The sequence below is a fragment of the Carcharodon carcharias genome, chromosome 17, assembly GCF_017639515.1.
Source record: "Carcharodon carcharias isolate sCarCar2 chromosome 17, sCarCar2.pri, whole genome shotgun sequence".
Taxonomy (NCBI): domain Eukaryota; kingdom Metazoa; phylum Chordata; class Chondrichthyes; order Lamniformes; family Lamnidae; genus Carcharodon; species Carcharodon carcharias.
In genome coordinates, this window is record NC_054483.1 from 29,167,136 (window position 1) to 29,181,687 (window position 14,552).

The following is a 14,552-nucleotide window of genomic DNA, read 5'->3' on the forward strand; positions in this document are numbered from 1 at the left end:
CACAATCTGATCCCCTCCGTGTTATTTTTCTCATTTGATGCCGAGGATTTTAATTGATCGCGTTTTTTTTTTAAAAAAAGAATCCATGGGGAGGGCGGGTTCAAAGGTCAAATGTTGCCTTTTTCTGTTTCAATGTTTTGTTACATTGGCTCCAATGTTGCCATTTGAGCTGCGGGGATTTCCCAGCCTCTGGTCCGGGCGCCTCCTTCCTCCGGCTCGGGCATTTCTTTCTCTTTCTCCTTTTTTAATATTTTTTTTGCTGTTTAAAAGGTGGGGGGTGTGTATGTGTGTGTGTGTTTTTTTTCCCGTGGTGCTCCGGCGGTTCCCGGATGTCTGTGAGCTGAGGGTGAAAGAAAAGTGAGAGAGAGAGAGAGAAATCATCATCATCATCATCATCATCATCATCAGAGAGAGACAGGGGACAGAGGGAGAGAGACAAGGACGGGATAAAGAGGGAGAGACAGGGAAGGAGAGAGAACAGGGCGAGGAAGAAACACATCGGGGAAAGCAAAGGGGATAGACAGCAGTGAAAAGCTGAAGGCCTTATAGTCCAGGAGAGAGGAGCAGACAGGGAGAGAGAGAGGAGAGGAAGAGGAAGAGAGAGGGAGATTGGGAGAGAGAGGGAGAGGGGGGGTTTTAACACTGAGGCTGGTCTAAGGATATTCCAATGAAGGTGAAGGACTGACAGGGGAGGGAGGGAGGAGGGGGAAACAGGAGGCTATTCCCCAAGCTCAGTCCAACAAGCAGAGTCTGCTTCTCACTGTTCATTTTATTAAAACCTACACATTGGAGCTAAAGGAGAAACTGAAAAGAGGTTTTGTTGATGAAGGAGAGGCGGTGGCCGCCTCCTCCTCCTCCTGTTTCCAGAGGAAGTTACATTAAAGAGGACAACCACCTTTCTCTCTCTTGCTCTTTCTGAGCTTGTGAATAATGGACTCTGACTCCATACTACATGACAAGATAGTGGAATACATGGTAAGTTGGAGATTTAAGCTTTGTCAATATTCTGTCTGATTTGTTTGGCTTTGAAAGTAACAGTTGAGTGTTTTGATGAAATAACAGGCTTGATGAGTATAGTGTGGCTGATGTGTATATGGGTTTTCAGAAGGTGATTAACAAAGTACCACACAAAGGGTTTGATAGAAAAATTAAAGAGGCAGTTACAGCATGGCTAAGAAATCTGTACAAGGACAGAAAGCTGAGAGTAGAGTGGTGAACAGGTGTTTTTCAGACTGGCAACGGTATACACAGTTGTGTTTCCCAGGAATTAGTATGAAGACTACTTTTTTATGTATATTAATTACCTGTACTGAGGTATACAAGACAGAATTTCAAAGTTTGCAGATGACACAAAGCTCAGATGTAGCCTAACATGAGAGTAACAGATTTGAGGAGGACCCAGACAGATTTGTGACGTGAGCAGCTAATGCAATTTAGCAGAGACAAGTATGAAGTGATGTGACTTGCGTTAGAAGAATGAAGAGAGGCAATATGAACCTAATGGAACATTATTAAAGTGGGTGCAGGAAAAGGGAGATTAATTGAAGTTGGAAGGATAAGTTGAGAAGTTGGTAAGACATAAGGGAACACTGGTTTCGTTAATACAGTACAAACATCAAATACAAATGCACAGAAGTTGCACTAAAGCTTTATCAAACACTGGTTAGGTCTCAGCTGTGTTCAATTCTGGGTACCACACTTGAGGAAGGATAGTAATACCTTGGGGAGAATGCAGAGGACATTTGCCAGAATGGTCCACTTCAGTTAGGTGAAGAAACTGGAGAAGCTGGTATTGTTTTCCTTCACATAGGGAAGGTTAAAGGGAAATTTAATAGAGGTGTTCAACACCGTGAGGTGTTTTGATAGGTTAAGTTAGGAGAAACCTCCTAATGGTTGAAAACAAGAGGATACAAATTTAAGGTATTTGACAGAAAAATCAAGAGAGATGAGAATTTTTTTACCGGAGCAAGTTATTGTGATCTGAACTACCTGACAGACAGTAACTTTGGACAGGGAATTGGATAAATACTTGAAAATACTGGAAAAATTGGCAGGCTACAAGGAAAGAACAGATGAATGGGACGATTTGGATAGTTTTCTCAGAGGCAGCAGCTATGATGGGCTGAATGCTGTATTATGCATGAAGATTCTATGCCGATGCTGTTTATACTGTACAGTGAGGAATATTGCTGAGTTCTGGTGAGGATGGATGTTAATTCCTTGGGACTGTGGTCACGTTCTGATTTCTGTGAGGGTGATTTGGTCTAAAATATTTTTGGATATTTTTGTTCATTACTGTTGAATTTAACAGGTGCTTCCAGCTTCTGAGTTGGGCTGTGTGTCTTTTTTTTCCTGACTTCAGCCAAGTCAATAATGAAGCAAGCTTCAGAAGGAAAGGTGGGATGAAGGCAAGCTCTGAGAAACTCTCTCCCACTCTATTTATCTCTAGACATTGAAATCAATGAGCGGAAAGTGGATTATTGTCATCTTCTTGGGCAGTCCTTTGGGATCGAAGATGACTTGCGTCCACTCCAGTTTGATGGGTTCTCAGATGGCTGATGAGTCCAATGTGTGATCTGCAGACTCTGGCAGAAGTTGTGTAGGTGGTGGTTCAAGGGTTGGGTTGGCGAGTTGTTTGGAGGTTAGAGCACTCTCTCCGACACCTCGACTCCACCACAGCACGTTCCCAACAAAGTCTCTCAATGTGTTTGGCACCTACCTGAATGAACCTTCTCCATTTTGTTCAGTCACAAGCCAGAGACTCTCATGATTCATCAGGGATGCTTGACCTCATCCAGCATGCTTTGGAGACATCTCTAAAGTGGTTCAACTTTACTTCTGGGAGTGTCCTGCCACAACTGAGTTCTGAGTAGAGCAGTTGCTTCGGGACTCTGGTGTCTGGCATTGAACAATATGACCCACACAACAGAACTGGTTTTGAGTGATTTCGATGCTGGCCATGTTGTCTTGGGAGAGGATGCTGCGTTGGACCACCTTTCTTGCCCCCCCTGGATTTGGAGGATCTTGCGAAGGTAGACATAGATTGAACAGTTTCCTGTCTGTTCTGGAAAATATCTGTGCACCTGTGGGTAACTTGCTGGAGGTAAGGTGCAGTTTTGCAGAAAGTAAGATGGAGAAGAGGGTTGATGCAAGGACACAGTCTTGTTTGATCTCATTCTTCACTGACATAGGGTGGTTCTGTTGGTGAGGATCACGGCTTATACATGATTGTGGAGTAGACAGAGGATGGTGACAAATTTGAGAGCAGCCAAATTTCAGGTGGCTCCTCCATAATCCTTCACAGTTGATAGAGTCAAAGGCTTTTGTGAGGTCAAAAAAGGCCAAGTACAGTGGTTGGTGCTGTTCCTTGCATTTTTCTTGGATCACCACACAGTGAAGATTGTGTCCGTGGTGCCTCTGGCAAGGCAAAAACCACAATGCAACTCTGGCAGGAGCTCTTCAGCCACTCGAGGGAGGCAACTGAAGGGGATGCTTGTAATGATCTTGCCTGGTGGCAGACAGGTGGACTCCTCTGTAGTTAGTGCAGTCGGACTCGTCTCCGTCTTTCTTGAATGTAGTCACAATCACAATGTCACTGAGATTCTCTTCTTCGTGCATTGCTTTACCCAGATGATGGATATGAGCTTCTACCTGCATCATGTTTCATAATTTCGGCAGGGATTCCATCTACTCCAGAGGCTATGTCTCTGCCTCTCCAGATCCATGAAGGGGAAGTGGATTATTGTAAAAGTCAGCAGGTTACCATGGACCATGTCATTAGCACATCAGGATTAAAAAAATAATGCTGAGGCCCATTTATCTTAAACACTGCCAAACAAGACAAAATATTGTGTTTGTTCTCTCCCCTCCTATCACTCTGTTTTTAACTGAAGCTTTGGAGTTTATTATTTGGGGAGAGGAGGTTCTCCTGTAATGATAACGGATCTGTCAGAAAGCAGCAGTTGGATGGAGAGGCACAGGTGTGATCACAATCTCTGAATATCCCTCGCCAGATGTACCATTACTCTCTGTATCTTTTTATTTATCTAGTTTTTGCTGCCTTAAATTCACAGAGAGAAGTTTGGACATTGATTCTTTCTAATAAATCTGCTTCAAGTTCAAATATTTTGTTTCCTGTATTTTTGCTGTGAATACATTGGCTCTCAGAACTCCCCAAAAACATTGATCCACAATGAATAACTTCCTTGCAAGTGTGGCCACAGTAATAATTTAGGGAAATGAAGCAGTAAGCTCAGGCACAGCAAGCTCCCACAATAGCCCATTGATATATTGTGGTGACATTGATGAAGGATGAATATTGGACAAGGGGAGAAATCCACTCCCCTCCAAATACAGCAGTGGAGTCTTTGACATCTTCCTAAATAGGCATCAGATTGGCATCTCACTCCAAGTACTGCCCCTTTGACAACAGAGCTCTCCCTAGGTCTTGCACAGGAAGTTTCAGCGGAGATTATCAGCTAGGTATTTGCATGGATGCATAAATCTGATGACTGAAGATGTAACTATTCTACCTGCTAGAAGTTCACATTTTCTTCTTCATCCTTTTTAGTATAGAAATGTTTCCTGTTGAATCCTTTCTTGGAAGCAGTGACAGTTTACTGGGCTTTGATTTCACAGGCACGAGGGTCAATGGAACAAAATTGGAGTAGGGGCCCAGGCTGATTCTCATGCCCTTGTGGATCCAGGATTCTGAGCCGATCCGCAGCATCCCTTCCTTATCCTCTTTCCCCCAATTTGAGATCAGTTAACTCAGCACAGATCAAAGCTGGTCCCTTTGGATAAGTGTTTGCTGCATGAGGTGATGCTTCGAGCCAGCTCAGAGGATGTGACAATATTGTAGTGTTGGCTCCTAACCTCCCTCTGCCTAAGCAGGCACTTGGAACAAATTGTACACTGGTACTGCAGCTTCGCAAATCCAAAACTGGAAGGTCAAACACATCCCACTGACAAGGGGGGAAAAAACCAATGCAGGCATTGATAAGTTCAAGTCCAAACTGCCTTTGACCATTTAGAACCCAATTACTTTGACTGGGTTTACGGTTTGGATTATTCTGCTTGGTTTTAGGCAAGAGGTTATAAATGGATTTTTGGATAGTTTTACGCCTAGCATGTGATTCCTGGTGTGTTGGTCACATCATCTGTAATAGGTTTGTAAAAAGAGTTGGTTATTTTTAAATGTACGTTCTTTGTTTGGTGGTGGTGGTGGTGGTGGGGGGGGTGGGGGGAGGGGGAGTGAAAATTTTCTTACAATTAATAACCTGATATCTTTTTTGACATGGAAATCATCTGAAGCAGTTTTGCATTGAATATTCTTAACTTAATTTCAGTGTTTTGTACAAATGGTAAATTAACCTCAAAATATTTTTTTGTTCCTCTATAAGGATCAGTGCAGTGAGGAGGCCAGTTGACCGATCTAGCGCATCCTTGCGTAATAAACCTATGGCACCGCCGTCATTGGCCAACTGTCCCTTGTTTGACTCTGGTTTCCACCCACTGCCCTCTGAGCAAGTCTTTAGTTCTGAGAAATATACAACTACTTTGGACCTTCACCTTTCACCACACTGTCATATATCAGTTTCTTTTACCTTTTTGTAATCACCCTCTGTGGCCAGTACAGTGGATGTAAAACACTCAAAAAATGGCGGTTTAACATACCAACATACGAACACGGAACAGGAGTAGGCCATTCGGCTCCTCGAACCTGTCTACTATTCAATAAGATCGTGGTTGATCTGCTAGTAATCTCAAGTCTGCATCTCACCTACCCCCCAATAACCAGTCACCCCCTTGCTTCCCAAGAATCTATCCACCTCTGCCTTAAAAATATTCAAAGGCTCTACTTCCACCGCCTTTTCAGGAAGAGAGTTCCAAAGACTCACGACCCTCAGAGAAAAAAATTCGCCTGATCTCCATTTTAAATGGGCGGCCCCTTATTTTTAAATAGTGACCCCTAGTTCTAGATTCTCCCACAAGAGGAAACATCCTCTCCACATCCACCCTGTCAAGTCCCCTCAGGATCTTATATGTTTCAATCAAGTCGCCTTTTGCTCTTCTGAACAGAGGATACAAGCCCAGCCTGTCTAACCTTTCCTTAAAAGACAACCCACCCGTGGCCGGCATTAGTCTGGTAAAGCTTCTCTGACCTGCTTCCAATCCATTGACATCCTTCCTTTTAAATAAGGTGACCAACACTGTTAAGCAAGAGGTCACTTCCTACTCCTTTCTCACACCGTAAACTGGTTTCTCTCTTTTGTGATATTAACTTAGTTCATCAGGCATGAGCTGTGGCTCATTGGCTGGCACTCTTGATTTTGAAGGTTATGCGTTCAGGTCCAAATTCGTAGAACAACAGGTCAATAGGTGGCGGCCATTCAGCCCTCGAGTCTATTCTGGCATTCAGTGAGATCAGGGCTGATCTGTGACCTAATTCCATATTCTTGCCTTTGCTCTTCATATCCTTGTAAAATAAAAAATTTATCCAGCTCCAATTTAAAGTTTGTGGAAGAGAGTTTGAAACTTCTACTAGCCTATTTTTTTAAATTTAATAATTGATTTAGTAATTTAATCCTAGACTCCCCAACCAACGGAAATCATTTCTCCCTATCTACAACATCTGTTCTAATGAAACCTTCAATCATATCATTCCTTATGTTAACCTTCTTAAGAGAATATAATCCTAGTCCGTGTAACATAATGCTTGGGGTCCAGGTATCATTCTGGTAAGTCTACACTGCACTACCTGCAAAGCTAATATACCCTCAGAACTATTCACATTGCTCCAGATGTGGTCTAACCCGGGCTGTGTCAAACTGCCATTGTTTGGATGAGATGTTAAATCAAGGCCCTGTCTGCTCTGTCAGTTGGATATTAAAAAAACCCATGACACCTTTTGCAGAAGGTCCTGGCCAATACTTATAACAAAACCTCACTAAAATACGTATTGTCACATTGCTGTTTGTGGGAGCTTACTGCGCTCATATTATCTACCACCTCTCTTGCATTGCAACACTGACAACTCAACAAAAGCTGTAAAGTGCTTTTGAATGTCCTGAGCTCATGCAAGCTCTTTGTATCATCAGTTCTATGCAGGCATTTCAAAGCCAATCTACAGCATGGAAATTTAATTTTATCATTTGAACAATAGACACTACATGTGTTTCGCTCTCTCTCTCTCTCTCTCTCTCACTCACACTTGAATTTTCATTTCCTCATTTCAGTCACTGTTGTGCAGCTTATTTTCCCTCATCGTGCTGAAACCTGTTGGTAAATGGTGGAGTTTCAATCTCCTTGACTTTGCCCTGTCAGCCTAGAATTAGCCAAATGTCACAATTGGACCAGGGTTCAAATATTGAGGTTTGTGGTTTGATTTTTAAAAAGTTTAATCCATTTCCTGAGACTTTTCCTCCCCAGCCCCTCCCCCTCTCCCTGTCAGTTTTTTATGCCTGCCCTGTCCAGAGCTGGAATTGTATCGAAACTTTCGGTTTAACCAAATAAGTGACCTCCTCACGATTCAAGTGGACACAATAATAACAAGAAGAAACTCTGATGTAAAAGATCCTGTGATGCTGTTGCAAAAAGAGCAGGGGAGTTATCCCGTTGCCCTGATTAATATTTATCCATTCATCAACATTACTAAAACAGATGACCTGATCATTACCACATTGCTCCTGTGGGATCTTGCTGTGCACAAATTGGCTGCCACATTTCATACAACAGTGACGATAAAGTACTTCATTGGCTATAAAGCGCTTTCAGGTGTCCAAACATTAAGAAAGCTGCTACAGAGATTTACATTTCTTCTTTCTTGCTGTGTAAGTGCTAATTAGACCGTCAGGAATATATCTGTCAATCATAATGGGCTTGTGAAATATTTGCGCAGCTCCTTCGGATCTTCTCCTGAGTCCCTACAATGAAAGTCATTGTAGATTGGGTCCTGATCCTGGGCTGCATCTTGAATAGGGGCCTGGGATTGTGAACTAACTGAAATACTCTCATTACCCAACAGCATTGAGGAAGCAATGTGAGATAAATTGGAGTCCTGTGTAACTTGATTTGAGCAGGTGATTGATCGATCCAGTGGATGGTGGAATGCAGTGGTCCTGGTACACGTGGAATTTTCTGAGGTCCAAGCACGGTTATGCACAGGAGCTTATGGAGATGGGCAATGCACTGTGAAGTGATGGTGTAAGCAAATTAGACTGAGTGGGACATGAAGAGCAGAGCAATTGAAATTTAACTCAGTAAGAATATTAACTTCAAGACAAGGAGAAATTTGATTGTCGATGCACAAAGAGCAGATATGGGAGGTTTATTGGATAGCCCCTTTCAGAGCTGAACAGACATCATTGATCAAATAGCCTTATCCTCTACTGATCATTCTAGGAAACTTAACGTGGTATTGTATTGAGTTGATGTACAGATCAACCATGATCTAATTGAATAGCAGAACAGAGCAAGCTTGTGGCACTGAATAGTCTCCTGCTGTTCATGATCTTCCCCTCCCTGTTGAGGTTTTGGAGAAGGAACAGCACATGATCAGTGGAATGCTACCTGTCTGAGTAAATGCAAATACAAAGAGAGAGGTGAACAATTATGGTCGCTTTTATTACAACAGAGAAGAGCAGGGATGATTTAATAGTGGTGTTTAAAATAATGAAGAAAGGGAATAGGGTAGATAGAAACAGAGCGCATTAAAAATCTTGCTTTTTTTTTACACAGAGGGTTATGAGTCAGTGGAATTGATTCCTGGAGCTAGAGATCAAGGCAACATTTAAGAAGATGTTTGTTAAATGCTGAAGGAAAGGGGAATAAAGGGATCTGGAAAGAGTGCAGGTTAGGAAATTGGGGATAGACATCAACATGAATTGTGTGGGCCAAAGGGTTTTTTATGTGCTATGATTTTGTTAATTCTCTGTAACATGACTTGAGGTGCAGTTGATAGAACAGGTATCAATAAAACTCACTAAGAGAAAGTTGTGTTGTTGGTTGGGTGGTATTGGGGGTTGTAGCGGGGGCAGGGAGGGGGTTGGTCAAAAAATCTGAACTGAACAGTGCAAAAAAAAATTTTTTTTGTGAGGAACAAATTGAAATGAAGGTGTTTGGCATGACGTGGCATTGAAAGAACATTGAAGTTTACACTGGAGAAACTGTCTCGGTCAATATATTCCTTGTGCCCTACTCTGCCTCAATGCTTCATTCACCTCTTTTTGTTCTCCCTCTTCTGGCTGTTGGGTTTTTTTTTAGATCAACCTTGCAAAGTTCCCAGTTCTGATCCTCTCTCTTTTCTGTGTGTTTGATTTCTCTTATCCTCCCCAGAATGCATCTGGACGCGATGACCTTAATGAGGCTGAACCCCCTAAGAAACTTGTATTGGAAAAGAATACATTTAATCAGGTGACGATTCAACTTTCAGTTGCGACTGTCAACGGGTGGTTTATCTTATAATTGCCCACTTCCAGCAACCTGGTTGAAACACTAGGAATACACCGTAAAATTTGAAAATGTGGAATTGATTTTTTAAAAGTGGGGAGGCAGTTTTATCAGCACAATCTGGATGAAATCTGCAAAACCAATGCAACCCAAGATCAGGGAATTTAAATTGTACTTCATGTCAAAGGGTAATCACGTTCCTGCAATCTTTCTTGCTGCTTTAGAAGTCATTTCACTTAAAGTCGCCCTCCCCATAAAGCTGCCCCTGCCCTGCCCTGCCCTCATCGAAATCATGAGGATAGTGAGATAGCTCCAAATGTGGCCACTAGCGGAGCCTCTTCAAATGAAGCTCGTTTTCTCAGAGCCCAGCCTCTCTTTGCAACCTTGTGGAGCTCTATTCTGCCCGAGCTCTCTGTTCCTCTGACTCTAGCCACTTGTACGTTCCCGGCCCGCTTTTGTACTCCCACTCCACCAGTGCCTTCAGTCCTCTGAACCCCCTTTGCTCTTCAGTCTTTCAGCCTTCCTCCTCTTCCTCCAAGATCCTGAATAAAAACCTCTCTGACCAAGCTTTTGGTCACTCCCCACCCTTCCTACCTCTCTCCTCCATCTATTTTCCCGTTTGCGCCTATATGTAACCTCCCTAAGTTGATTTCGACAATAAAAGGCCCCTTTGCAAATGCAAATTTAAAAATTGCTGTGCCTAATCTCAACTCTGTTTCTCTCCTGTTAAAAAAGAATTCTTATTCCTTTGCAGACTAAACTCAGCAATGGGACACCGAGTATGATATCAGCCAAGCAACGTGCAGCTTCTACTAGTTATGAGAAACAGAAAGAGCAGTGTGTGAAATACTTTGACCAGTGGACAGAAACCGATCAGGTGGAATTCGTCGAGAACTTGATATCCCGAATGTGTCACTATCAGCACGGCCACATCAACTCTTACCTGAAACCAATGCTGCAAAGGGACTTTATCACAGTCTTACCAGGTATGCAGTGAGAGGAGGGGGAACTACTGAGACAGTAGTGTTCAGCGCAGTCACTTGGAAGTCATTGAATCATGATGCCTATGCTGGCTCTTGGAAAGACTGCTCTTTTAGATCTGCTTCACTGCTCTTTTCCCATCCCTGTGCAAATCCTTTCCTTTTTGAAGTATTCATCCAATTCCCTTTTGAAACTTAACATTGAATCTGCTTCCATTGCCCTTTCAGGCAGTGCATTCCAGATCACAACAACTCGCTTGTTCCATTAAAGAAATAATTCTCCTCGTCTGCCTTCGACCCCTCACCTGCCCGGCCACCTCCTCACCACACTCGATTCTCGTTCATATTTCCCTAAACCTACATTCTCTGATTACCAACCCTGTTGCCCTGGGGAAGCTGTTCTCCTTATTTGGTTTACAAAACCCTTTGTAATTTTGGATGGATCGATTAAATCTCTCCAGAGCCTTCTGTGTTCCTCAAATCACAATCCCAGCTTCTCCATCTCTGCAAGGAACAGAAGTTCAGTAAATCTCCTCTGCACTCTGTTCGAGCTCATCACAACCTTTCTAAAGTGCAGTACTCAGAATTGGACACACTGTTGCAGCTGAAGTCTAACCAGTAATATAGGACACTTCAACTTAATTTTCTTGCTTTTTTTTTTAATATATGCCCCACTTATAAGACCAATGAATCGATATCCCTTTTCACAGCCTTATTAACATGAAGGGTGGTGCATGTGAAACTCTCTCAGCAGAAGTGAGTGAATGTGTTTTCTGCTTCCAGTGGTGCCTGTGCTTCCGCCTCATCCACCAGCACCCCCCCCCCCCCCACCACAAGCGCCCATTCTCTCCTCTAATTGTCTCTTGAGGCCTCTTCCTGGGGTCAGTGGATAAACAAAATTGCTGCTCCACAAGATTTTTTTTTTTTCAAATGTTCATTGATTGATTGGTTGAGATGGAGGGGGCTAGGAATTCCTAAAATATGTTCTTGAGCAGTGTGTTCGTATCCACATATTAGGAAAGGGTGTTTTCAAGTAAATGGCCTGCCTCATTTCCGGTGTTGTTTTGCTAAAAGAATGAAGACTATGAAAACCGGCACTGGGAAAAAGAGGGGGAGAGAGAGAGAATAACGTGGTTAGTGGGTTTAAAGGGGGAAATGGCAGTGGAACAAAGATGCGGTACACAGTGAGGTTAAAATAGTTACCCAGTGGCCAAGCAGCAGCATTTTGAAAAATGGCAGAAAGCAACCAATGAAATTTCCATGTGTACCGTTAGGCAGGAATTGGATGAGAACTGGCAGGGGGGGAATGGAGAAAGCAGGGGAGCAGAACTCCATCGAGAGCTCTTTTACGGAGAGCCGACACAAGTAGGATGGACTGAATGGCCTGCTTCTGTGTTTTGCTTCTATTGTAAATTTTAAATCTGAGATTGATAAATTTTTGTTAACCCAAGTTATTAAGGGACATGAGGGATAAGCGGGTACATCGAGTGTGATCATAGATGAGCTGTAATCCCACTGAATGATGTAAGACGTTGGAGGGGCTGAATGGCCTGTTCCTACGGACACCCTCCGCCCAAAGGCTAGTACAGCTGCATCAGCATTTACTGCCTCTCTCTCTCTCTCTCTCTCTCTCTCTCTGCCAGCATGTGTCACAAGCTAGGGGCACCATTGCAAAAATTGAGCGGTCCAGTGTACCGGTGCCTAGCCACCTTGCCTGTTTTGACCAGGAGGTGGGGGGGGGGTGTTGGTGAGCAAGGCGCTTGTAGAAGCTCCTTTAGCTGCCCAGGCCGTTAATTCTCTTTTTTTTTCTTTTGCTTGTGCAGCCCGTGGTCTGGATCACATTGCAGAGAACATCCTCTCGTTCTTGGATGCCCGGTCACTGTGCGCTGCGGAACTTGTGTGTAAGGAATGGTATCGGGTGATCTCCGATGGAATGCTCTGGAAGAAGCTGATGGAACGCATGGTGCGCACGGATTCCCTCTGGAAAGGTCTCTCGGAAAGAAGAGGATGGTAAGGATCATGGTGCATCAGTGTCTCCAAGGATGCGAGTTCCAGGTTCAGGGAGCGATGACACCGCCCATTGTCATCCTGAGCTGACTGGATCCTGGAGGTCATGGGTTCAGTCTCTCCTACCTTGGCTGAATTAGCTATTCTCAGGTACAAGCCTGAGACTGGGTAGCCAAGGATCACTGGACAGAGCCCAGCCCTGCTGGTCATGCACATTACTGTTCATGGGCTCTGTTATGAACATTCCTGCAGTACAATAATTTGATGATGCTCATGTTCATAGCAGACACACAGTTCTGCACTCAATTTTGCTGAGGTACAGTGTAAGGTGGGGGGTGTGAAACTTAAAGGTGGGGCAGTCCATCTCTTAGACTCTCAGTGCGGGTGGATTTTTCTGCATGTGTTTATCAATAATTTGAATGGTGGGGTAAATTTTAAACCAAGTGATTTAAGGTGTCAAATGGGGTTGAGGGATCCATGACTGCTCAGAGCATTTGTTGCCCGCAATACCAAGTGAAACTTTCTCCGTCTTTCTAATTGGGTTTGTCAAGCTGCCGTGTCTAGTGCTGCCCTCTTATCTGAAGAATCAAACACGTGACCAAAACTGTTTGTCTATAATTATGCAAACAGGGGCGCTGAAAAAAAACAAGATGTACTCATTTATTTAATACCTTACCTTGTCCATGTCTGAAACTGCTGCCTGTAACAAATCACTCCACTTTGAAGTGAAGTAACTATTGACATAGCAGCCATTTCAGGCACAAAGACCCCACAAGCAGTCACAAGACAAGTGGCCGGTTCCTGCTGAGCAACGTTGATTTGAGATGTTGACCAGGAGATGGAGAGCGCTCCGGTTCTGTTTCACATATTGCCACAGGATATCCTAGGCAGAAAATGGGTGATAAATGTCAAATTGATGCAGTCGGAGATGATTGCTTTGCCCGGGAGTAAAGGGTTTAATGCGAATGTTGATGGTGTTTAAAATCCTTCTGTCTGCATCTTTTGTTCTGAACCTCGACGAACCCTTAAGATGGGACTTGGTTTGTAACACAATAAACAATATCAATTTACAAGAAAATAATCAAATATGCCCGAACACGAATATCTTCCCAGTTTAAAATGCTTCTTGACACTATTTCCTGTCAGAAACTCATGATTGCATGCGAGCTCTGATTCTTTGGTTGACACAGGTTCCTAACCTATACTTGCTATCTGGAGAGAGAGTTCAGGACGAGCCTATTGTTTGCAGTCTGTACCTGTGCTCTTAACAGGCAAGAAAAGTCATTCACAGAACATGCTGAGACTTGCTGCTTCTGGTTCCCACCCATCTCCTGGTGAAATTTAACCCAGAATCAAAAAGCCCAACCATTTTAGGACAGTTCAACTTAACTGAAATTAGTCTTGACAACATAATGCAAAACATGAGCTCAACTTCTTCTATGGTAATATTCCTGAAATGTATAAACAATTTACTATATTCAAGAAGATATCTATAGCATATTGCATGCCAGGTTAAACTTGCCAAAATAGTAACAAATTTTAGCCAGACTCTGACCAAATTTTAAGATGTATTCCAGATAGTTAACACTCATTTGTTTATACTTGGATATCAAACAACATTTGTTTGCATCAACCAATCTAGTCTAGGTAGATGGAGTGAACAGACAGACCAGATCTGATCCTGTTGATTGGCAGAACAGCTCGAGGGACTGAATGGCCTTCTCATGTTCCTTCTCCAGACTCATTACTGAAGCAAGGATGTGTGAAATAAAAGTCTGGAACTTAATGGTTTATCCCAAGTTCTTTTTACGTACACAGAGTACTATTGCACAAACATTTGGTAAAGGAAGCAAAATGTAAACAACAGAAGATTCAAGTTTTATATATTTCTTGATCTTTGCTCAAATAAATGCTCCCTAAATGATGAGAGAAGCTAATCCTCCCACTTAACAGAGATTTGATAGTACAGAACTTGAGTATTGCTGAACTAAGGAACATGTCAAAGCTTTTCATCTTGCACTCATCAGGACAATTTGCAAGATTACCAATATAAGGGTAAAACAACAATTTATAACTGTATGTCAAGGGAGTGCTAACCGGTTGGCAAGTGGACTC

The 14,552-nt window shown here is 43.0% G+C and overlaps 1 protein-coding gene across 5 annotated transcripts in view; it reads left to right on the top strand.

The window, feature by feature from the left end:
* Positions 1 to 171: 171 nt before the first annotated feature.
* The window catches only part of LOC121289710 (F-box/WD repeat-containing protein 1A), a 36,154-nt gene continuing 21,773 nt past the window's right edge, over positions 172 to 14,552 (top strand). For 3 of the 5 annotated variants that reach the window (XR_005945625.1, XR_005945624.1, XM_041209337.1), the window contains exons 1-4: positions 174 to 975; positions 9,337 to 9,414; positions 10,205 to 10,436; positions 12,254 to 12,440. Coding sequence is in view for 3 of the 5 variants with exons in the window: in XM_041209337.1 (XP_041065271.1) it covers positions 931 to 975; positions 9,337 to 9,414; positions 10,205 to 10,436; positions 12,254 to 12,440 (542 nt within the window). In the remaining 2 variants the exon portion in view is untranslated. Of the gene's footprint in view, positions 976 to 9,336; positions 9,415 to 10,204; positions 10,437 to 12,253; positions 12,441 to 14,552 lie in introns of all 5 variants that reach the window. The other 2 variants (XM_041209338.1, XM_041209339.1) reach the window with 2 other exon arrangements.